This window comes from Centroberyx affinis, unplaced genomic scaffold (genome assembly GCF_046629955.1).
Source record: "Centroberyx affinis isolate AG114_WGS23_722 - 3 ecotype Tasmania unplaced genomic scaffold, CSIRO-AGI_Caff_v1 ptg000939l_1, whole genome shotgun sequence".
Lineage (NCBI taxonomy): Eukaryota > Metazoa > Chordata > Actinopteri > Beryciformes > Berycidae > Centroberyx > Centroberyx affinis.
In genome coordinates this window covers 577-24661 of record NW_027279514.1, presented here as the reverse complement: position 1 = coordinate 24661, position 24085 = coordinate 577, and the positions used below count along the sequence as shown (strand labels likewise).

The 24085-nt window shown below is 42.1% G+C and overlaps 1 protein-coding gene across 1 annotated transcript; it reads right to left on the bottom strand.

Moving 5' to 3' along the window:
• Positions 1–673: 673 nt before the first annotated feature.
• Positions 674–23842, bottom strand: usp45 (ubiquitin specific peptidase 45). Its single transcript, XM_071521885.1, has 12 exons — positions 23751–23842; positions 22619–22749; positions 13116–13203; positions 9634–9715; positions 9015–9106; positions 7955–8011; positions 7637–7768; positions 6172–6844; positions 5187–5284; positions 4860–4946; positions 4381–4525; positions 674–2833 (listed from the first exon to the last, which is right to left on the bottom strand). Exons 1-12 carry the CDS (start codon positions 23826–23828, stop codon positions 2703–2705), a joined length of 1794 nt encoding a protein of 597 aa, XP_071377986.1. The 5' UTR covers positions 23829–23842; the 3' UTR covers positions 674–2702.
• Between the last annotated feature and the right edge of the window lie 243 nt (positions 23843–24085).

Genomic DNA, 24085 nt, shown 5'->3' with positions numbered 1-24085 from the left:
ATAGCGGAGTGCAATGAAATTTAACCTCAACTACTGGTAGATAGGAAGACATTAGCAGTGCGCAGCGCAGCACCACCTTGTTAGTTTTCTACATCTGTCTGAACATGGAAGAGGACGCCTTTCATTAACTGAGATTAAATCACATCCAATCCTTCAGCTTCATGTCCCCAAGCAAAACGCAAAGCCCTCCCCCTCCCTTGTTTTTAAAAATAGACAAATACATTTCAGAAAGATTTGCTCTTTTGTTGGTGGCGGCTTGACAACCTGTTTTAATGTCCCAACAGCATGACTTGGATGTCACAGTGTGTGGGAACAGGAGGACGCGTAACGCAATGCTTTTGGACGTTGCCCTTTTCCTGAATTCCACACCCACCTCCTCTTCACCAGCTCGCGACATGTTCTGAAGCAGCGCTGCTTTGCACCCGTCGGAGTGCATCGCCAGCAACAAGGGGCTGAATGTGGCACCATGGGATCCACAGTGACAGCCGGGACCGATGGTCGACGACGTCTCACGCAGAGTAAAAGCAGGATGACATCAATTTCAATGCCAAAACAAAACAAAAAAAACCCCATCTCCCTCTCTCTTCTAACAGTGCCGTCTATTGTTGCACAAGAAGGGCTAAAACATAAAAAGAAAGTCGAAAATTCAGTTCATAAATTAGATTTATTCTGTTTTTGATATATGTGGTATACACATCCCAACTGTTTAACATTTCATAACTGAAATTAAGTGTAATTTCCAGAAAACAAATATATCGGCCTTGAGGAAAAACCCTGCACGCCTGAAGCACCATACATACATATGATTTTGTATTGTGTTTCCAGTATATACATGAAATTCTCTTGCCTGTTTTTGCATACAGTAGCTATATTGTACATAAATATGTAACACACATTCCCCCTTTGCATTTGAACCTGCATATGGTTTTCCTCTCACCATGCACAGATTTCATCAACCTGAAGCATAGGCACTGATTTTTTGCTTGTTTCAAAAGAAATTAAGAAACCTCTATATCCTAACATACAGTAAACCTTTCACCTCAACCAAGTATTTTGGCAACATAAACGAAACTGTTTTCATCTAAAATATTTTCATATAAAAAGATGAACAACTCATTATGACACAGACAGTTCAAGAGTAGGCATTACATTCGTTATTACATTAGTCCATGCAAATTACAGGGAAGATATTTCCTGGTAAGGCTTGGAGCCTTTTTGAGTTTTGTTTTTTTGTCCTGACCAACCCCAGTGATGGTATTAGGGAATAAACTTTGCTTTTACTGTCTGGATTCAACAAAGTGAGTCCTATGCAGCATTGACTCCTTGTTGAACATCCTAATGTGTTTATGTGTGCACCTATGCAGCACAACAGAGCTGAACTGCAACGCAGACACAAAAAGTGCTTTGTTGGTCTGATGAATATAACGCTCAAGAGCCATAATGATGACCTTGACGGAGCAAATGTTTAAGAAATTCTATACGAAGTAAACCGCTTGTGTGTTCAGGTTAGATTTTCAGTTGTGACTTGCAGTTGCGAAACTTCTTTGGCAAACGTAATTCAGTGATAGTCTTATATTTCTACATTCTGATGTATAAAAAGAACAATCCATTCCACCACAGCAAGCTGTAAATAACTATGTTGTGTTATTCCTTAAAGGTGCTGCGCGTAGCATTTTCAATCAACATATCATTGTCAAATTAATTGTGATAGAGTGGTATAATTACCGTAAATAAATGAGACCATGGATGAGATGATTGGTAGCCTCCATCTCACACCAGTAGTATTGTTAGTCCTAGTGTTTCTCAAAATTAAGACATTTCCAACAACAAACATATTGTTTACATGGGCTTTTCACTCCTTGATCTCCATGATCTGCCATTGCCAGAAACTCTGAAAGCCTTAGCTCTGTTTGCATTGGAAGGACAGCGACCTTTCTGTTTTGTGCCAAATCCGAACCCATGGATTTACCGTAATTATACTAATGTCTCAAAATTAATGTGCTAGTGATTTATTCATGTTAAAATACTACAGATAACACCTTAAAGCAAAATTCTCTTTGTGTCTCTCACTTACCCACACACACACACACACACACACACACACACACACGCACACACACTCGACTTCAACCAATCAGTGCTGAGCACAGTCCAACATGCATTAATTCTGAATTATTTCCTGTTGGTTAGCAAACTCCATGCAGTTTGTATCTCAAGCACAGGAGAGTGACAGAGATAGGAGATAAACCTACAACAGCTCCTCTCTCTCTCTCTCTCTCTCTCCGTCTGTTAGTGTGGTATCTGTGTATTCAGCTTCTTGCTCATCTCTTCAAGGGCAAATGAAAGGATTTTTAAAATGTGAAACTTAACTGAAAATTGGGACTCTAAACAGTATTGAAGCAGAACACAATAACTTTACAGTCAAATGTTAATCTTTTCATATTACTACGATATTTAGATGGAGAAGTGCCAATTTTAGATGGGGGAACAGTAAGAAAATGGCATGGGGGCATTCATCCGTCTCCTCCCTCCCATGTGAGAACAGCTGCATGAAAAGTGATGGAGTGTGAAAAGTCTTTCCCTCCTCTTCACACCGCCTATTCATAGATACAGTATGAAGGGTAGCACAGCCTCTACCCAGAACAAGTAAGAAAAAAAATATATCTGAGGGAAAAAATCAGGCTTTCAGTTTGCCGGTTGTATTACAGCATTTCTTCGTAGAAGAGCAGGTATGCCTGAGAGTTGAGGACCCTGGACTCTGGTACCGTCTGAACAGTGGTGTCACTGATGTAGACCCACTGGCCCTGGGAGCTGCTGCTGGCTTCCCTCGCACCTGAAACACACACACACACACACACACACACACACACACACACACACACACACACACACACACACACACACACACACACACACACACACACACACACACACACACACACACACACACACACACACACACACACTATATATAGATACAATAGGGCAAAGAGGGTCTTTAGAGTAAAGAGTACCAGTATCCAGGGTTATTTGGGACTTTTGTAGGGATGTAAAAAAAAATAAAAAAAGAATAATATTTGTTTGCAGGAATCAGCGTCGACTTTTATAATTTGGATGTTAACTTTAAAATATTGATATACTGTATGTCACAACAATAATTTAAACTGCATGAATTAACTATGTAGTGTTCATATGGATCTGAGTGAGAGTTATGGCTACAGACCAGCTACTAGAGTGCTTTTGGTGTCATTTAAAAAAACACACAAAAAAACAAACAAACCTCTACCTCGCTTTGTTTTGCACTAATCCTCTGGTGGCTACTTTTGTTTTGTTATGTTACAGCACAAAGCGTGTGCAAATCCCCTCTCTGCCCTGTCTTTCCTGTCTCTCTCCACTGTGAATATATCCAAATATTGCAGAAATGCCTAAAAACAAAATCTTAAAAAAAAATAAATGAAACAATAAAAAGAAGCATCCAGCAAAGAAGATGGACCTTGCCAAACTAGCATGACAACATTTGCCTAATCTCCTCAGAAATATGTCAGAAGCCAAATTGAGAGACTCTCTGCCCTCACTGCCAACATGTTTCTAAAGATATTCAACCGATTTGCACCGTACAGAGCAAAAAGTGATGTGATTTTTCTTGTCCATAATAAGTTTTAGCCTTTGTAAAATTCAGCACGCACCAAATAGAATATTTGTTTAGAGCATGAACTTCATCATTGATCACGAGAAAATGGACTTGTGCACATCCCTAGTCTTTTGATTACAGAAGCGGAGGAGATGGTTGAGATGGTGACAGGGCCTTGGTCAGCAATCCTGCACCAGACTTGGCACTCAAACACAAAGAAGCTTAATAAATAAAGACAAATTACTGTCGTAAACACCTTATGATCTGGACATGATTAAAAACAGTGGGGAAGAGAGAGAATAATTTTCTAAACAGAAAAAACAAACAAAAATAAAAACATCATATGACAGAACCACAGTCTGTCAGCAGTGGTTATGGTGGCATCTTTAAACTGTCTGACATCAGAAATCAATGGTACAAAAATAATGTCAGATCAAGTCCTGTTAGCTAGTTACCAGCAAGGACAACTGCTTCCTTGTGCTTGGCCACAGAGTCTTTCAATTACATTTCACCACTAGTTTGAAAAGCAGGCACTCTCCTTGAGAAGCAGAGAAAAAGAGAAAAAAACATATATCTATATAGCAAACAAAGACCTTTGTTATAAATATGGTCCTCAAGGTTACAAGGAGTGAGGCCTTCGCTGCACCAGATACTGAGCATCTTCATGAACTGCACACATGTATAAAGACATACAAAAAAGCATAAAGGTCTTGGCAAGATCTCACAAAAGTGGTTTGCGTGGCCCTTACCTGACAGGTTCCTGCGATGCTGCTCTGTTTTCCTCTGAGGAGAGCGGACTTTAACGTATGCGGTGTAGTGGCCCCCCCGCATCGAGCCGCTGTGCTCAACAATCCCATACAGGCTGTAGAGGACACGCTCCCCGGCTGCCAAGTTCTACCCAAAATGAGAAAAAAAGATTAGCAAAAAGGGAAACAGGGCCAGAAAAGAAAAGGTAGGAGTCTCCAAGAACAGCGCAGGTACAGACAGAAGCCCCAGCAAGACATGCTACAAACCAAGGTCATTCTTTACAACCTGAGCTGCCAAGGCAAGAAACAAGAGAAAAATATTGGTTACAGTAAAATAATGCGATTTTCATTTAAAAACAGAAATTTGACTTGAACTACATCAACACAATTTCAAGCACACAATGTTTTTGAACGTTGGTATCCATAGTGTCCTTGGTTTATTTTGTAGTAAAATCTGAGTGGCACCAGTGGTAGTGGGATACCTTGCAGGTTGCAGAGCAGAACGGAGCCAGATCCAAGACCAGAGGGAAGTCAACATGGCGGTTCACCTTTCGTAGGTTCATCCCTGCCTTAAAATACAAAAACAGAACCGCAACACATCAGCACGCAGGGTAAGGTTTATAGAAACACAAGCCTCACACTGTCGCCGTTTGGGATACTTACAAAACACACACTACCGCTTAAATTAAAAATATATACACATATGTCAAATGTAGAAGGATTTAAATATCTGTGTGGCCAAATTCTTCAATAGAGGATTAATGTACATCAACAGAATTTGGGAAGTGCAAAGTGAAGTTGCTGCTAACCTGGTGGAATCGTTTAAGATGCAGTGTGATGACAGGAGGGAGCGAGGATATCAGCATCTGCTTCCTAGCGCTGGTGTAAACCTTCTCCGCCTTCTTATCTGTGCCAACAACACAGAAACACAACACTTTGTCTGGTTCAACAGTTAAAACATTCACTTTATTCAAACCAACCAGTCAGTGTGTCTCTTGGGAAAAAACAGTGAGGCTTTAAGTGAAAAAGACAATCATGAAAAATAGCAAAAGTATCAAAAGTGCTTGTCAGAATTGAGATTTGAATCCATGCCTCCATTGGGAGACTAGAAATACCTCGGACCACTACCATCCTGACAACTAGTGTGTGCAGGAAAACAGGTGTAACAAGACAAAATATATGGTGTTACTTTCCCTATGATTCCAGACTTTTCGGAGTGCTTTATCTAAGACCTGTTTGCTTCTGAAGTTTTCATGCATCATCATTAACCCAACCAGTAATCCCAGATAGGCTTCAACCATTATGGGGTTTTCAATATGGGGCTTTCAATATTTTTTGATAGCCGTATTCAATATCTTTGAATTTGACCATTTTCATGCCAAAAAATTTTAAAAAATCACAATTTTACAATTTTATTCTTGCCCGGGTGGAAAAGCCGGGCAAGAAGAAGATAATACTGCTACTACTACTACTACTACTACTAGTAATAATGATAAAACATTCACCTTTACCACATTACCTTTGTGGTATCCGATTAAAATGTCATATTGGAGTAAATTCAAGTTAAGGGCTTCCTATAAACAACTATTGATCAATTATACAATAATTATTGAATCATTCAAACTGCATCATATCCATCATATTGGAGGTGGACGACACTGACTAATATCAGTCCGATATCTCAGTCAAACCCCAATACAAGATCAGTGCTGCTATTCCCAGAAGCTCTATGCACACGGATCCAGATGTTTTGTGAATATTTTTGACCAGTGAATCCAAACCTGCCAATCTTACCGGCTGAGCTGCTCTTGCGCAGCTGCTTCTGTCGGCGTTCGGTGCAGCTCTCGCACAGCAGCTTGTTGTTGCCCATCAGCAGCTCCACCGAGGTGAACTGGTGGAGGCAGGACTGGACGGAGCACTCCTTAGAGCAGGGCGTGTAACTGTGGGACAGGGCCTGGAACGCCCCTTGGTGGTGCGGGTGGTGGTGTTGGTGCTGGAGATTGTCTCGGGACTGCTGAGGCTGCGGCTCTCCCTGCTCCTCTGGAGAGCAGTGCATGGAGGGGGGGCCGTCTCCAGAAGCGAATCCCAGGTTCACCTTAGAGACCGCACTAACTAGCTGCTCTACAGCGCCGCCTTGCCTGGCGGAGGAGGATGGCGAGGAGGAGGGTGCGGACGCGGGCGTAGGGGAGGGGGTGAGGGTTGAGGTTGAGGTGGACGTCGGGGTGGACACTCGACCGTGGCTCTGCCCGGAAGAGGAGGGGCGTGGGACCCACTCGCTCTCTGAGGCCTCACTGTCGGCATCGTTGCTGCTGTCCTGAGGGCCCGAGTCTTTCTCGCTGCCGTCCGATAGGCTGCCGGCGGCGGACATCTTGCAGGCTGCGAGGCCACGGGTGGCTCCGCCGGCCACCGCCTCCTCCTCTGCTCCCTTCTCCTCCACAGAGCCTGAAGACCTCCTCCCCTGCTGCTTCTGGGGGGAAAAGAATGAACACATTATACAGTGTAGGCAACGCATGTCCATCACCAGTGGAACTGTGGCCAAAATGCGGACACCCTTTGCTCTTGATGCAGGAGTTAGAACACATTTTTCCAAGAGTTCTTTACTGAAAGGCAATTGACGTGAAATAATAATAAATATTTTAGAAGGTAAGAAGCAATTCATCAATATATATATTCTCAAGACAACTGAACTTACACACAAACAAGAAGAGTGACACTTAAGATTGCATTTCGGGCAACAGTGTCTTCATGTTGAGATTCTTTGTGACATCACCGATTGCCTTTGTATTTCCACTGGATAGTTAAAGCCATGTAAACCTGGGGTACTAGAGAGGCAGGCTATAGGAAGACAGTGTCACCCAATGCAATCTAAGGGGCCATGCTTCTAATAGGCTGTCTATTTAAGAAAAGACAGCCTACAATGGCACAGGAAAAGCTGAAATTGAAACTGAATGAATGAAGTGTCTGGATCTGGCCGAGCCTTTCACATTGCAACAATATGTACACCATCAGCCATTTGCGGACAATGGAGAAAAAACGAACTTCCATGTTACGTAAAAAAACAATATTCAACTTAAAAAAAAGACAGTGAAAAACTACAATGAAAACAGTACAGGATGAATTATACTGAAAATTGATTGTGAATTTTTGGTGTTATTACAGTAGAACAATGTCCCGATTTAGCCACTGTGAATGATCACTGGGGAATAAAAAGAAACAGATGCTCAGCCACCACATACATACACACACATACACACCCCACCTGTCCACTCAGTTTCCTGGTGTTCTTATTGAGAGAGTGTGCTGCAGCCAGAACCTGGTCACTGTGCGTCACATAGACGTCCTGCTCCCGGCTGCTCTTACCCAGCCTTCCAGGGTTTGATGGTTTCGATATCTGAGCAAACAAAAACATCACCAGTTCAATGATGGAACCAAAACACATTAAGAAACAATCTTGCTGTCTCTCAAATAACTGTGGCACTAATTGTGCTTAGCATACTGCATCTGTATCAGAGTGGTTATCGTCATATTCTAATCTGTATTTCCATAGATTTTCTTATGATCAATTTTAGCGGCTTACCCTCTCCTCTATGATGGGTAGAGAGATGTCTATGAAAGCCTCCTTCACTGTGGAGATCTGAGAGAGAGAGAGAGAAACACACAGAGAGAGAGAGAGAGAGAGAGAGAGAGAGAGAGAGAGAGAGAGAGAGAGAGATAGAGAGAGAGAATTCAGCAGGTAAGTCAGTATCAGCAAATAAATTGGTTATCTCTCTAAATAGTCAACATTATGTCATTCATAACTTCTGTATTGCTTAGGCTGTACTTGATTGGCAGTGAGACTAACAGTAGCCAACAGGCCAGTCCTTAACAACCAGGTTCTGCTGCAACGTCTGAACAGAAACTTCTGTCTTGTAGGTCTGAGTGGAAATCTGGGAACAGACTGTTTCTTTATTTTCGCGGCTGCTTTTTCTCTCCGGCTCTAAACCTTTTGGTTATTACCTTCAAGGCTACTCTTTTGCTCCAAACAACCAGTTAACAACCTTGAGCGCCCAAGTTTTGTTGTCGATGCCTGCTGAGGACAGTTGGTGTTTGAGCTGGTCCTTGAAGTGTTCATATGTTTTTTTTGTCCACTTCTGTTCCACTTCACCTGACTCAGTTCATAGCAAAGGACATCCTTTGGCTCTGTTTATCCGAGCAAGAAACATGGCCTGTGCAGAGCAGCTGGCCAAAGAGGAACGTCAACTTAATGCTCTCAGCTCACTCTAGGTTAGTGACAAGGACCTGCCAGCAGATGCCCGTGATGGAGAAAGACAGTGGTGCTGGAAATGCTCTAATAACCTATGGTGCTTCCAGTAGCTAGCAAAAAGCTATTTGGAATTGCAAGAAAAAATGTATTGAAAATGTGGTACCCAGGTGTGTGTTCCAATCCATTCAACAACTAAGTGAAGGCGGGATATCTGGTAAAGTGTGCTACATACGGATTTTGGCTGTTCGCTGGTAATATTAAAATCTGTAAGATTACATAAAGAAACACACTTGTCCACAGTCTGTGTTCCAGTAAAACACATCCATGTAGTTGTCTGCATCTGACCATTCAGATCCAGGTATATAGACTATTTATAGTCCACACACACACTTACATGCTCACACTCTTCGCACATAATTGTGTTGGTCAGCTCCCCCACAAAGATGCGGTCGACAAAGTTCATCTTCACACCTTCCTTCCCATATGCTGTTGGAAAAAGGAGACATATAATTAAGTGTAAGTATAAGTACAGAAATGAGTAATGTTTAATTAATAATTAGGTGCTATGGTACTATGAGCCATAAACACCATAGTTCATCTGACAATGTACTCCTATTACTGATTTTGGTCAAACTAGTCACCAGTAGCTCTGCAAAATAATCTGTGAATGAATGGCATTAATCAAGCCTCTCGGACTAAAGAGTGCGGATGTGGGATTTCTTGTGCCTTTCAGATTATGATGACTGCAAGAGGTCAAGTCTTCTAATATCAGAACCAAAACAATAAATCAGTGGCAGAGTCTTCAAATTTAACCACTGGGACGATGGGCAAGTATATTACTGTTTCCCTTGCATTTTCCCTTAAAATCTAAACATAACAGGGGAGATTCATCAAACAAAGGGGGATACCATTCTCCTTCGTCCCCCATCAAATTGCCTCCTGCCTGATTATAATCTGAGCTGTATGTCCATAAACTGCCACAAGATGGGGATATTGATCTAGGCCATGTGAACCTTTGACTTGGCGTTTGGTCTCCTCATCTGCTGTCTTCTCCGTGGGGTTGTTGAAAGCCTTCAGAATGCTGGCTTTGACCCTCTGGAAATGACAAACACAAACATTTAATTGAGGAATAAAAAAAAAAAAATAAAAAAAAAATCACACAATGGCCTTTTTTGTATTTTTGCTGAATTCTCTCTATTACACCCATTAGTGAAATATCACAATCTCGGATAAGGCTCAGTTTGACAAGTACACCTATTAGAAGCATCATTAGAGTAAAATAATCATTGTGCTTGTCTAGAAACATTAACATGTAGATCTCTTATTTGAATGTGCAGCTTGTTTGTGTGTGTGTGTGTGTATGTGATCTTCATGGGCCCTCTTATTGAAGGTGACATGATCAGTGACTGTGTTGGTGAGAGAGCTGTGAAGAGGCACAGCCAGAGTAAAGGACCAATCAATAGATAATTGGCCATGGTCTGTCTGTAGTCCTGACCAGTCGGCACCCATTGTCCCGGGACCCACGCAGTGGACTGGCTATTTAGGTCAAAAAGCCTTGTTAATCCCAGCCCGGTCAGCCTGTGCCCCGCTCAGCCAGCACAGTCAGACCATGCAGAGCCTCTCCTACTAATTAATTACCAGCAACCCCCACCCTGCCTCCCAAATACACACTCCCCTCCCTCCCTCCCTACCCAAAGTAACAGCGTGCACTGTCCCACGCAGGATGGGCCAGGGGAGGGGGCTAGGGGGTGGAGAGGGTTGGTGGTAGAAGGGTGCAGGGGTGGAAACTAAAAAGAAGACGGGGCGAAGAAGACAGGCCATGCCCTGAGAGAGTAATACCTACCGTCTCAGCTAATTGGTGATAATTGACTGGGGCCAAATTAGCATATTTAGACCTCTGATACTAATGGCCAATCAACACAAACACTTAGGGCCTCTAAGGTTGGTGATAGCCTCTGGAGAAATACCAGTTACACACTCAAGACAGTGTGTGTGTGTCTGTTTGTGTGTATTCTATTTGTGTGTTATTTCAAATGCTCCTATTCAAGATGAATTCGACTTTATTCAAGTTCACTAGGCATGGATTAATCACTGCTGGCTTAAGAAAAAATTGTGTCTTTTTAAAAGTAAACTTTATCTATAATACTTCTAATATGCTTGAGAGCCCTCCTTGAATTGTTTGTACTGGCATGGTGTATGTGTTTGTTCATTTTAAAAATATACAGCAGTAAATTCACATATAGGCTAAAATGCCACTGTATCTGTGAATGTGCTTGGCTGTATAAATGAGTGTGTCTGAGTGAATGAATAGGGCAGGCTTTACCCCCCTCCCTCTTTACCTCCTTGATTGGTTTGGGTGGGGAGGGGGACTGATGAGAGAGACAGTGTGTGTGTGTGTGTGTGTGTATGTGCAGGAGGGGGCGGTGGGTGACCCTCTAGCACAATGGGACGGCCCTGGAGCTCATTCAGCAGCTGTGGGTTTCCCAAGATCACACAATGATGCCGGTCGTGCCACTTGCAAGTCCCTTAAGTGGCACAACTGTCAGCGTTCACAAGTTTGAATGGGAGCAGGGGAGCCCAGCCTGCGGCCCCTCCCAGGCCCCGGGCTGACCACTAAACACACCCGCTAACTTCTCCTCCTGGGTTCACAGAGCCACTGGTGGGGCCACAGGGGCCAGCTTAGCCCTGCAAAGGGCCGCGGCGGGGTCCCCTAATTGCCCCGCAAAGGGGTGGGGGGCTGAGGGTACTCTGCACTTGCCAGAAAACATGGCACCATAAGGCTGAAACACAAAAACTGGCCAGCTGAGCATAGAGCAGACACTGGCCTGTGTGTGTGCACGCACTCACACAGACACAAACAGTTGAATGTCACACATCATGGCTTTTACACTGGTCTGGAACGGGTTTTAAGGGGAAATAAGTCCGATTTTTACTGCCACAAAATAACCACAACATACAGTATCTGTGGGCTGATAGGGTTGTTGACTTACTTCACCAGGTGCTGCGATTTCTGGTTTTCAAAACTCACTGTATGGCCCATACAAAAATTCCCCACCCATTGGAGATCCTCCCTCCACTTCCTCCCCACGCATTCCTTTCTCCACGCCAGAGATTTGTGTAGGAAGAGGTAAGTTCTATCAATGCTGTTGCAATTCCTACTCCTCCTATGGAGGTCATAGATCACTTAATACCCCTTTAAGAGAGCAGCTCCACTGTGATCCCACTGACCTGCTGGCATTTGGTCTGTGGTGTGTGTGTGTGTGTGGAAGTATGCAAGTATCTATCACTGGACACCTCCATTTCACTTGTTTCCAAAGCAAATCAACTTGTTTCAAGAATTTTGTTGATTTAAATGTCATTTTCTTGGTACTTGTGTAGTGATCTGCCTTATTCTACTTTTGTATTTCCAAAATACAGACACTTGTTTATGCAGAATATTGTGAAAACAAGTGAAACTGCATTGCAGACAAATGGAATTAACTCACCCCATTGGCAGAATTTTTCACTGGATTTAGGAAAAATAACGTTTTAAAACTAAATGACTTGTGAAGACATTTTTTGTAACGCGTGGGTATAACAGGTCATCAGGTCATAACAGAAAAGCCTTGCACTGAATCAAGGTGGTTGAGGTCCTACTAAGGCGTAGCTGTGGAGATACAACTGCTTGATAGTTCTGTTGCTGCTACAATCAACCAACTGGCTAGTTGGACTAATCAGTCTACTATGCATTTTAAATATGAAGAAAAAGTTTGAATTATCATTATTTGATTGAATTCTTTACATATTTTCAATTAGGACCATGAAACACAAGTAGAAGACCAACCAGACTTTTTATCACACAGTTTCTGGTCCTTATCTCTGTAAATTATAAATATGCATACAATTGTGAACCACTGAAATGCGTTTTCATTTGTTTTTGCAAAAAAAATATTTTGTAAGTGTGGCTGAACATTTGAAAATATAAAAATATAAAAATATAATAAAATTAACAAAATGAAAAGAAAAAAAAAACTAACTTGATCAGACATTTTGTCATAACCTAAGGAGGTAGGTACAGTGTCTATAAAAAGGTATTCACCCCCTTAACTTTTTGCTCATTTTCAATCAATATTCAAAATGCAGGGTTCTAACATTTATGCAAGGAGTACATTGTATAGATTTTAAGGGCTTTTCTGACAAGAAAGGTAAAACTGCAGCAATTTTGAGAAGGACATTTATTCAAAAAAGTGTGAATAATATGTGTAATGAAATGTTTTGCGCAGTTACAATGTAGCTTAAGTTAGTAAAGTAAAATACATATTTACAAACTATAGATATGTAACTTTCACATTAATTTCTTGAATTTCGACTCCACTTTGACAGAAAACAGTACTTAACATAAATGATACACTAAATATCGAATCTAAATCTATTTTTTTCAAGGGGGTTAAGTACATTTTATAACCACTACAGGAAGTGTGTGTGTGTGTGTGTGTGTGTGTGTGTGTAAGCTCACTTTAGTTTCCTCTACTCGTATGGAGTCCAGTAGGTAGTGCAGCAGCTCCTGGCTGTCCTGCTGCTGGTAGCCCTTGAAGCGTGGAGCCCTGAGGAAAACAGAGAGAGGAAGAGAGGGAGAGAAAGAAAGCAGAAAAAGGGGGAGAAAGGACTGTTAAAAACTGTTGAAAAGAAAACACCAAAGAAATAATTGCCTCCATTCATTTAACAAACAGTGGCAATGGGCAAGTAATGTTGAGACAGAAGTGAATCTGACATCAGTAACGAGACTCATTTGTTGCCGCATAAAAACCAACCCACATACAAAACAAGTCAAGAGAAAGCAGACAACTACACACAAGGCAATCAAAATGCATAAAGAAACATCAAAAAGGAAAAAAATACCATTATCCTTTTTCAAGGACTTTTCATTGGTACATCTGTCATATCCTCCCTGTCTTCACAGCTTTGTGGCACTTGTATGCAAACATTGTCACATTCCTATAGCTTCTCACTAATCCAGTGAGGGTCACAGGTAAACAAACACACATGCAGATGCACACACACACACACACACACACACACACACACACACACACACACACACACACACACTATGGCTTAGTGAGAGAGTGGAAAATATATGGTTGGTGCACCACCCTTGGCCACCAAACCAACTAGCTCATTAAGCTACTGCTGGGTCACCTATGCAGGCTTTGATCTTCCATTTACTGGTCACAACAGAATTTTCCCTTCAAAAAATGAAGAATAAGAGAATGAATAATATAAGCTTCCTCATCATAGCTGAAGGGCCCCTAAACATATTATAGCCTTGTCCTAACAACGTTTGCGAGACTGGTAAACTGTTAAAATAAATTATTTGATCAAAAATATAGCCTAAACTTAAAGATGAATAACAGAGTTTTCTATGGAAGCAATGTGGATTTGTGTACATTCATATATAGTATGTTGTTAGACCTCAATGACTACACTGAATAAATGTATTACCGTCAAAGACGTTTGGAAAGTCTTAATTTTTAGGCTACAATGTTTACAGCAGGATCTCACTGCAACGGCTTGGAGAGGAAGCTCCGCCTCTTCATTTGATTGAAGGCCATTGAGGTCACTAGCTGAATGGCTAGCCTAGCTAGCAAGCTAACTTACCAGTCCAGTAAGGAGAACGCTGCTATAATATGCTTTTTCCTCTAACTCCACTTTGCTCCAGCAATCAATAGCTTCTCCAGTATTAATACGGCGTCTCGTTTTCTCCACTCAACATTCTGATCAGGTTTTTGTTTCTTTGCTCTCCCAAACTCAGTTGTGTGTCTGTCTTCTGCCAACATGGTTATTGAGTGAGCAGAGAGAAAAAAACAACCTGAACGGCTTCCTCGCCACACAATATTGTGTACTACATCACCTCCATGATCGTAAAGGCAATGAGACAACAAGACTTTCAAGTGTCGAGTTGTCTTTGCACTTCAAAAAGTTTTGCACTTCAAAACGTTGTCTATACACTTACTGACTAAGCCAGACAACAGTATTATATGAAAGCAGAAAACTTCTGGCACATTGCTTGTACCACTGAAATAATTACCACACCTATAATTATTCATTCCAGAGAGTCATTCATAGTTACCTTTTAACGACACACATACTGATAAAAATACGCATGGAGGCATGATGAAAAAAAAAATCCATCTGGCAAATAAATTAAGTTTGAAGTTTCCATGCCATTGTGCTATTTCTGCAGCATCGAAATATACAACAATTAACAGAAAGGTGACAAAATGTATGCAGACAGGAACTCTTACATGTGTCAGTTCTATCAAAATGAATAGCCTACGCTTCACAGAGAATTAAAGAATCCATTTTCCTGGGTGTTATGCTAGGCTAACAGAGAAGCTTGTCGCAAGGCCAAGCTCTCCTGACACTTGACAGGAATGACTGGCAGCCAAATCACAGCTCATCTCACAGGTCATCTATCGCCTCGACTTCTTGCTGAGCATCTTACTGGCAAAGTAGAGTGAACCCCCATCCTGGACATTAATGCTTGAGCGGTTGGAGGGGAGGCTCTCCTTGGGTCTGTCCCCTGGCCATCCGTGGTGAAGCAGATGTGGGGACAGATGCTGGGGGCAGATGGGCAGCCGTGGCTGGAGCCACCGCAACCTGTTGGGCCGAGCCAGCCACACAGCCGCAGAACAGGTTGGTCCGACAGGCACGACACACAGTGAGAGGACACAACGCTGGTTAGAGAAGCCATTGGTCAAATGTTGTGAGGATATATGGGGGTGGGGTGGGGTGGAGGGACTGTGTGAGGAACGTCTGGTCCTCAAAAAAGAAAGAAGACAGTCCTCTACCTGTATTTTATGCTCTACACTGAAGACTATACGTTTAAGGTACAGCCTCCAAAAAAATTGGAAAATAGCTTCTCCTGCAAGAAGACTCAAATACCTAGTCATTGGTAGGGATTAAACAGCGACACCGATCACCAGATCAGATACAACTGATAGATGGTATAATACCACTTTTGCTACAAGTAAGCACTGGGATGCATTGCAACACGTTGCTTGGTGAATAACATACAGTATATGCAAGTAGACTAATCATACTGATCCATAGTGATGTGCAGAGATACACTGATGTTTGGCCCAAGAATGTATGTCCATGGCTGGGGGAGAGATGGCCAACCACCTGCCCCCAACACAGGTCATAAACAGGAGGTCTGGAGGACACACACACACACACACACACACACACACACACACACACACACACACACACACACACACACACACACACACACACACACACACACACACACACACACACACACACACACACACACACACACACACACACACACACACACACACACACACACACACACACACACACACACACACACAATCTCTGGCCCTTATGCCCTTTTCTTGTAGACACATGGAGCAGGGTGGGTGGGGGTAAGTGTGGAGAGCACATATGTCAGTTATTTGCCAGCCTCGAAATGGAGGGCATGTGGAGGAATGTCTCAATTTACAATTTACAACAATTTACAATTTACAATTTCACATTTGGCAGACGCTTTTATCCAAAGCGACTTACACATGAGCTTTTCATACAACACACGCAAGGTTCTAGTTAGGAGAGAACAACGAGAGTAAGTGCTATAAAGCTAAGTTCTGGTCCAACAGGACATAGGTGCTACGAGGCAGTGCTATGAGGCAATGCATAGAGGCGCCGCTCCTTGGCAGAGCGTAGTCTCTTTGAGTATGTTGAATATGTGTATATTGCAGTGGGTTTAGCACACCATATCAACTATGCAAACTACGCATCTCTTTATTCTGTCAACTATGCTTGTCCAGCTCTCAAAAAAAAAAAAAATGTTCAATGTGGATTAGAACCAAAATATGTTTTTGTTAGAGGCAAAGAGGCTTTTGCTTTCCTTTGCATGGATTCACATTCTAACACTAATTATCCAACAGCTTGAATGCAAAGTGGGGCTGGACTGGTATGCATTCAGCACACAGTGATAATTGGGATTTAAATTGCGACAGTCTTGGTATGCTGGGAGCAAGGAGACAGGGGGAAGAGAGAGCGACAGAGAAGGAGAGAGAGAGAGAGAGCCAGAGGGAGAGAGAGAGAGAGCCAGAGGGAGAGAGAGAGATAAAGAGAAATGAAAAGGAAAAGAGCCAGAAAGAGGTAGAGCGGAGATAGCGAGAAAAGGAAAAGCTTGACTGGGATCAGTGGGAACGGGGAAGTCTGGAAGCTCATCCCAGTGGAAGAGAGAGGCAGAAGGGCCCTGTAGCACTGCTCTCAATCTGGCCCTGGCCAATGCAAACAGCTGCGGTGCTAACACAATTAATAGCCGGATGAGTTAGTACCAGACACAAGGCGACCCCCCAACCCCTCACACACACACGCACACACACACATACACAAGCATGAGCAACACAATGCACCCGCACATAGGTCACATAATTAATTAATTTGGCAATCACATGTACATTAAAAAATAGAAATGTGTTTCACTGATTTACACTATAATACACATCCTACAAATATAGAGTGTACAGAAAAATATTTACAAAACAAACGCAATAAACATGCCTGACAGCCTAGAAACTTAGATGTTACATACAGGACATACATACAAATCTCCTAGTTTGGATGTAATAAAGCATAAAGAATAATGAAATGTTTCTTTGAACATTATTTGTTATCAACTTGTGCTCTGTCACACACAGGTCATGTTTTCCTATATTGAGCATTGAGGAGTTCTTGGCATCCTTTCATTCAGGCATCCTTACATTCACACACTGCAAGGCAGACCCAAGTGAGGAGAATATGGATTGTAAAGGCCCTGGACTGTGCTTCTCCACTCGACAGATGTGTGCATGTGTTTTTTTACCAGCTGAAAACGCCCTTCAGTGAATGTGCCTGCTTCCTTTCTTCAATTTGAAAGAGAGGTCTTCCTCCTGTGCAGAGCAGTACACTGTCCATGCCTCTTTGTGTGTGTGTGTGTGTGTGTGTGTGTGTGCATGCATAGGTGTGTGTGTCCCAGATGCCAGAGCAGTAGATGGGATCCATTGTTGTCCCCGACTATTTCCATCAGGGATGGAAGGCTTATGGGATCAGGGATGGAATTCTTATCAACAACGTTTTAAAGCTGTGGGTATGTGGGCATTTATATACAGCAAATGAATGAAGAACAGCGTGAGTGTACTTTTCAACTTCTGCAAAACAAGAAAGTGTCCAGTGGCCATGTTGGAAATTGAATCTGTCCTAGAAGAAAACAGGTGTACATGAATGCCTCAGTGTGGCTTCTTTATCCAGCCTATGCATACTTAATGCCAAGGGTGTGTCCCAATAAATTAATAAGGATAACAGTCGTAATAAATAGCATTTAAAAATGCTTTATGAACAATTGCTATTTGTAAATGGATAAAAAAACACTGTTCCTGACAGACCTCAGACTCCCAAAAAAAGTAGAAAATAAAAAAGTAGAAAACTCTTTCGGTTTTCTATTTAATGCTATTTTCCCCCTGTGTTGCCACTCACTAGCCTTGTAGTAAAACATGGTCTGGGTACAAGCTGGGACCCTCCCTGGCACCAGATAGAGTGTGGTACTGACCATCCAACCCACTAGGCCTGGCGTTGGTCCGAGCCCAGACCAGACCCGTCCAGCTGGCAGGATGAGGAAGGGGCAGGCTGGGGGTACTCAGCTGGTTGAGGTTGAATGCATGTGTATCTTCCACACGTGTGCAAGCGGGCACAAACACAAACACAAACACACACACACACACACACACACACTCACACACTCACACACAGTTCAATAGGCCTCCAATGTTGCAAATAAACACTCAAACTGAGCCTGGTCTGAGCCAGCGAGCCATATTAACCTGCCTGTCAACACAAACATAATGGGAAAGACAGTGAAAGAGAAAAGGAAAAGCGCTCTCGATAGATAGAGGCTGTGGCTCTCTCCCCCCACAGGTCAGGGACAGATCCAACCCTCTTGGAGTGACAAGGGCCAGCCGTGACAAGTGAGCGCAACAGGGTATATACACCGAGTGTAGCCATTGTGAAGGTCACTATAATGGAGAAAAATTTCCCAGTTAACGAGAGCAACTCTTGACCCTGTTCTTTCAACTCATAGCTACAGACCAGAATGTGGGGAACTGCTGTACATAGGAGTTTAATTAAGAGGGATGTGAGAGCTTGCGCTATAGAAAAAAGTAACAGCAATGATGTACAGTACATACAGTACTGTGCAAAAGTCTTAGGCATATGTCAAAGATATCCATAAAGCGAAGATGCTTTCAAAACAAATTAAATGAAAAGTTTCTGAATATCAAAAATGTACAATAAACAGCAGTCTACTCACACACTAATGCAGAAAACAAATGAACATCTAAGACTTATAAGAAATTTATATAAAAGATCTAGGGTGCCTAAGACTTTTGCACAGTACTGTAGATGTTAGAAGAAATAGCCTATAAGTGACTAAGAGCTTGAAAGCACAATTAATTTCCGGTCCATCCATCCCAGACACAAACTTAAATGATCATGTCTGCTCTCATGATAAAGCTCCTGAACCAACTATCCACAATCTCATATTTTGGTAAGCCTTTCCAAATTGTTAAAAAAAGATAAGCTATTGGTGGTAGGGCTGAACGATTTTGAAAAAATATCTAATTGCGATTATTTTGACTGATATTGCAATTGCGATATGATTTGCGATATTAGAGGGAATGATAATTTTTACATCATTATTTTCATTTTCAATGAAAAACGTATTAAAATGATTATGGTGTGATTTTTGCGGGGATCTGTACCAAACAAAGATGTTTGCTTAAGTCTGTAGAATATGATGTTTAGGCCAGGACATCTCTGCAGCAGGACAATATTTAATTTAAAATGGTATTTTGACACACATTTCGCCTTTAACATATATTGCACCTCCTGCGATTTGAAAATTGCAGTAGGCCATATTGCGATTTCGATAAGATTTTGATGAATTGTTCAGCCCTAATTGGTGGCACCAATCCTTGTCAAGGAAACCTTGTCTCATATGGCTATTTACATAAAACATTTCAGAGATGAGGAGAGAATCACTGATTTTTCACGCTCCACTTGCTGTTTAAGGAGGACAAAATAGAACTGAGGCTACTAAAATAGAAAAATATTTTAATTTACTTGGAAAAGACACCACTAGCAAGATTTTGATGGGTATCTTTTCATTGTAAACCATGTGCTTCAACATATCTGCTACCTCTGGTTAAGAGGCTGGTGGAGAGGGAGCAAGCTGAGCATGATTAGATCACAGTCACAGAGAAATACATGACTGATTGAGTTGTTTTCATTTTAAAAATCCCATACATCTTCCAGTTTCATTTCCTAGCATTGAAGAAAGTGTGTGTGAGTGGATGTTAAATGTTGTTTAAGATGTTATATTTGTATTTACTCTATGAATGTACAGAACAATTATACACTGGCCTGAGTATTGCTATAATTGACACCACACAATAATCGCATCACTAAGGAGATCGACAGCTGTGCTGGGTGGTATGAAAACAACTACCTGGACCTAAACCCCAGCAAAACCAAAGAAATGCTGTTGGATTTCAGGCATGTCCAGCCCATCGCACCAACTCAGGAGGTAAGAGGCCAGATAATTGAGCACGGTGAGGAACATAAATACCTTGGCACCACCACCGACCACAAGATCACATTCAAGACCAATGGTGAGCTGATACTCTCCAAGTACCAACAACGCCTGTTCTTCTAAGGAAGGTTCAGGTCCAGCCATCAGTCCTCCAGTCGTTCTACAGATGCGTTGTGGTATCCATACTGACCTTCCTAACCCACTGAGCAAAAGACGTGCTTTCAACGTTGCGTCTATGCTTTAGCTCTCATATAGCCCAGGATCATTACGGCTATGTATAGACCTATTTTAGACTAAGCAGTAAATACATTATTACAATGAATAAACATCTGTAAATACCAAAAATATGCACCAGAGAAGTCCTGTAGACTAGTCTACAAGATAATTATCTGAGCACAAGAAGTAATTTCAACATTGCGTCTATGCGTAGCTCTCATATAGTCCAGGATAATATTGTCTATGTATAGACATCTAATAAACTTTCACTTTTCAACCCCATTTAAACTTAATTTAGCCTAGACGGCTATGGCCATTTAGACGTGTTTTAAATGTCTAATCAACGTAAAATTGCTCAGTGGGAAGGTTCAGCAGCCAGATCATCAGGCGGGAACAAGAGCCACTCAGCAGCATCCATAGGAGACGGACAGTAAAGAAGCCTCATAAATAGCAGCGGACACCACACACACACACACACACTCACTACAATCTCACACCACACCTTGACTTACATTCCCCACCACACATGCCCACCCAGACACCAGCACTACTGCACTGTGGCACTATTGCTGGCCCTAGGTTTTAGTTGTATTTTGTTCTTAGTTTTTTTTAGTAGCAGGATTATGTTTATTTCTGAGCCACAAATCTTTCTAGCGATAGCATTAGCTTGCTAGAATGTAAACAACAATTTAAAAATGTCATGACAAAGCGCAAATAATATAATTTCAATTGAGAGCTTGTGAAAATGTGATCTGATGTGATTGTGATCAGCCATCTGATATGTGATTATTACAACAGAATAAAATGGAACTAATATTGCAATTTGTTTTCCTGCCTATTTCCTCACATTTTTGTTTTGCGTTATATTGAATTTTGATATATCGTCCCATTGTCTTGAGATTGTCCTATTTGTCCTTTCTGTCCACTGCACAACTGTAGTTCCACACAGAAAATAAAGTAATATGAATTGAATTGAATTGAGTAAAAAGCTCAATTGTGGGAAATATGTGGCATATTGGTAATGAGTGCTTAGGCTTCAATGAAGTCATGTGTCTATTCAAATGAATGTCAGTGAAATGGAAGAACATAAAATTAGGTCTGTGTGAGTGCATAAAGGTGCGTGTGTGTGTGTGTGTGTGTAATGCTTGCTTGTCTGAATGCACAACAGACTGCATGTGTGCTGCAGGCTGAGGTGGTACCAGGTGAGGTGGCATCATAGACACACAGTAACGCGCACACACACACACACACACACACAAAAGGTCTGTCTGATGAAAGCTAGTACCAGAATAATCGTCAAAGCCGCACCAGAGACATACCCAGTCGTCCGATAGTCAAATGCCCTAGCCACCCACCTGCACTACTGAACAGTGCAAGACCCCCACTCGCATACACACACACAGAGTGTGGACCCAACCAGCAGTGTACCATGTTCAAACAAGAACCCAACCAACCAAACAATCAAGCTGTTTGTTCATAAGAGAGCCAACCAACTGTTCAGTTCACAAATGTAGGGCTGCACGTCAGTCTGCCACACAGCCAGTTAGACCCCGTTCAGGATCAATTATGACACAGGTGGCACAGCAGTGTGGCAAAAGGCAGAAGAGCAAAAAATAGCGAGCTGCTCCATGGCGTTTGGTAGGGTACAGTGTGGTTATTTGGTTGGTTGTGTGTGTGTTGGCCTTGGAGTGCGTGAAGGGGTTTGGCTGGGACCAGGTGCTAGCTGGGTCTGGCTGGTTGAAGTGGTCACCACCGTTGTGAGAGGATGAAAGCAGGTGAAAGCGCTGTGGCCCCTGTGTTGTAAACTGCTGCTGCAGGGATGGAGCGCTGCCAGGCCAACAGTTGTGGTGCAGCTTGATGACTGCTGACCCTGGGAGGCAGGGCAGCTTGCCTTCACATGATGATAGGGCTTATGAACAATGCTCAAGCAGAAGTACAACTAGCAATGTTTGGTGTCTCTGTAATTTTGATCATTGATCATCATTTATGCCATATGAGAGAGAGATGCTGGCTATACCTAGTGGCTCAGAATTAAACTCTAGGTATCTAAGCGATTTCTTTGTCGTGCCTAGTACCTAGTAGTACTAGTACCTCTAGTTTGGGAACTAAGACTGTTATGAAAAGAGAGTGCTGTGTCTTACTTCTGGCAGAGCTGGTTGAAGAGGATCTTGGGATTAACCGGGCCTTTCCCTGGTTCCTTCATGCTGTGGAGGAAGAGGAACATGGCCGAGGTCAGGGGCTCTGGGCTGGGCAGCGTCACTGTCAGTGGACTCTAGAATACATAGAGACAAACGGAAAGTAACCCACAATTATTTCCAGATTTGATGTTATGGCAAGTGTGGAAGAAAATTTAACATAGGTACTAACAGCTGAATTGGGGGGCCCTCAGGGAATGTAAGGTTTCATGATGAATGGTCACCTCACTGTAACCCTTGTGCCATAACTTACTGTGCCAGAGGTCTTGTTATCAGAGTAGCTCCTGGATGTCTCTGAGATGTCTGTGGAAGCGCTAACTTATCTATTCTAATGTCAGCACATCCTGTACGTCCTTGGAAGAGACATAAAGGACTGATCTTTCTATTCCTCTTCGAAGATGTGTATGTAGCCTCTGTGCTGTGTGCATCTCTTCCTCTCATGAGACTCCTTTTAATAAATATATACTCAAGTAAGACGATCCTCTGACTCCAGAACTTTTTCCTCAACAGCAAGAATTCCACAGATCAAGCACGATAGGAGGGAAGGATCACCACAATACAACAGGATCCACTTCTAACTAGGGCCACCCATTAAAGTGGTAAACACAACTGCGAAAGTCAAATTTTACATGACACCCAAGTTGCCTAGATGCGACTCACTCTTTGTTTAACTTTTAGGTGTTACGCATATACAACTTTTCGCCAATAAACTTATTGAAATATTAATTATAAAACTGATTATTCTCTTCATTCTATTGTTGCAGCAGGTTATTTTCAGGTAATTTTGTTTTTGTTCATTGATAATGACCTCCGATTACTTTACATTTTTTCACTTGTATTCTTTTCTCTCAAGTAAGGTATTATACCAAATGCACCTTAGCTGTTTGAAAAATAATTCTGAGACCAAACTAACTCTACACAGCATTGTCTGTTAAAGTTGTTAAAGTACACATTGTGTAGTCAAAGTTGATGTAGTCTGCATGTAGTAGAAGATGGCACTTCCTTGCACTACACAGCACAGTTTTATAGTTAGACTGGAAGTTGGCAAAATGGAAATGGTGATGGACAGCATCTGTACCAGGTTGGCCTCGGCAGGGAGGCAGATCCTCAGCTTGTACCCTTTCTCCTTTACTTCCTGGATGAGGTCGATAAGCATGTGTGTCTGGGACAGGTTCTATGGGACAGAATAGAATTATTTTAACTCTGTTTTAATAACATTTCATAGGCCATATCAAATTATTTCACAGTTGTACTACGTAGCAGTAGATCAATGCATCAATCAGGTATGTTGTTAACAGATCAGGAAATAATTTAAAAGTGGATTACTCTTCATAAAAACACAGGAGCATCAAACCAGTCTTGTGCTGATTTTACATGTAACAAATAAAAGACCGAAAAAAAAAACATCTCCTA

Bases quoted from the DNA above. Each gene is read 5' to 3' on its own strand.
- usp45 (XM_071521885.1), bottom strand. From the start codon at position 23,828: ATGCTTATCGACCTCATCCAGGAAGTAAAGGAGAAAGGGTACAAGCTG. The intron at 22,750-23,750 runs GTACAGATGCTG...TATGTATTCTAG, and splicing joins TCCCTGCCGAGGCCAACCTG to AGTCCACTGACAGTGACGCT. The intron at 4,526-4,859 runs GTATCCCACTAC...CATTTTGGGTAG, and splicing joins TCTGCTCTGCAACCTGCAAG to AACTTGGCAGCCGGGGAGCG.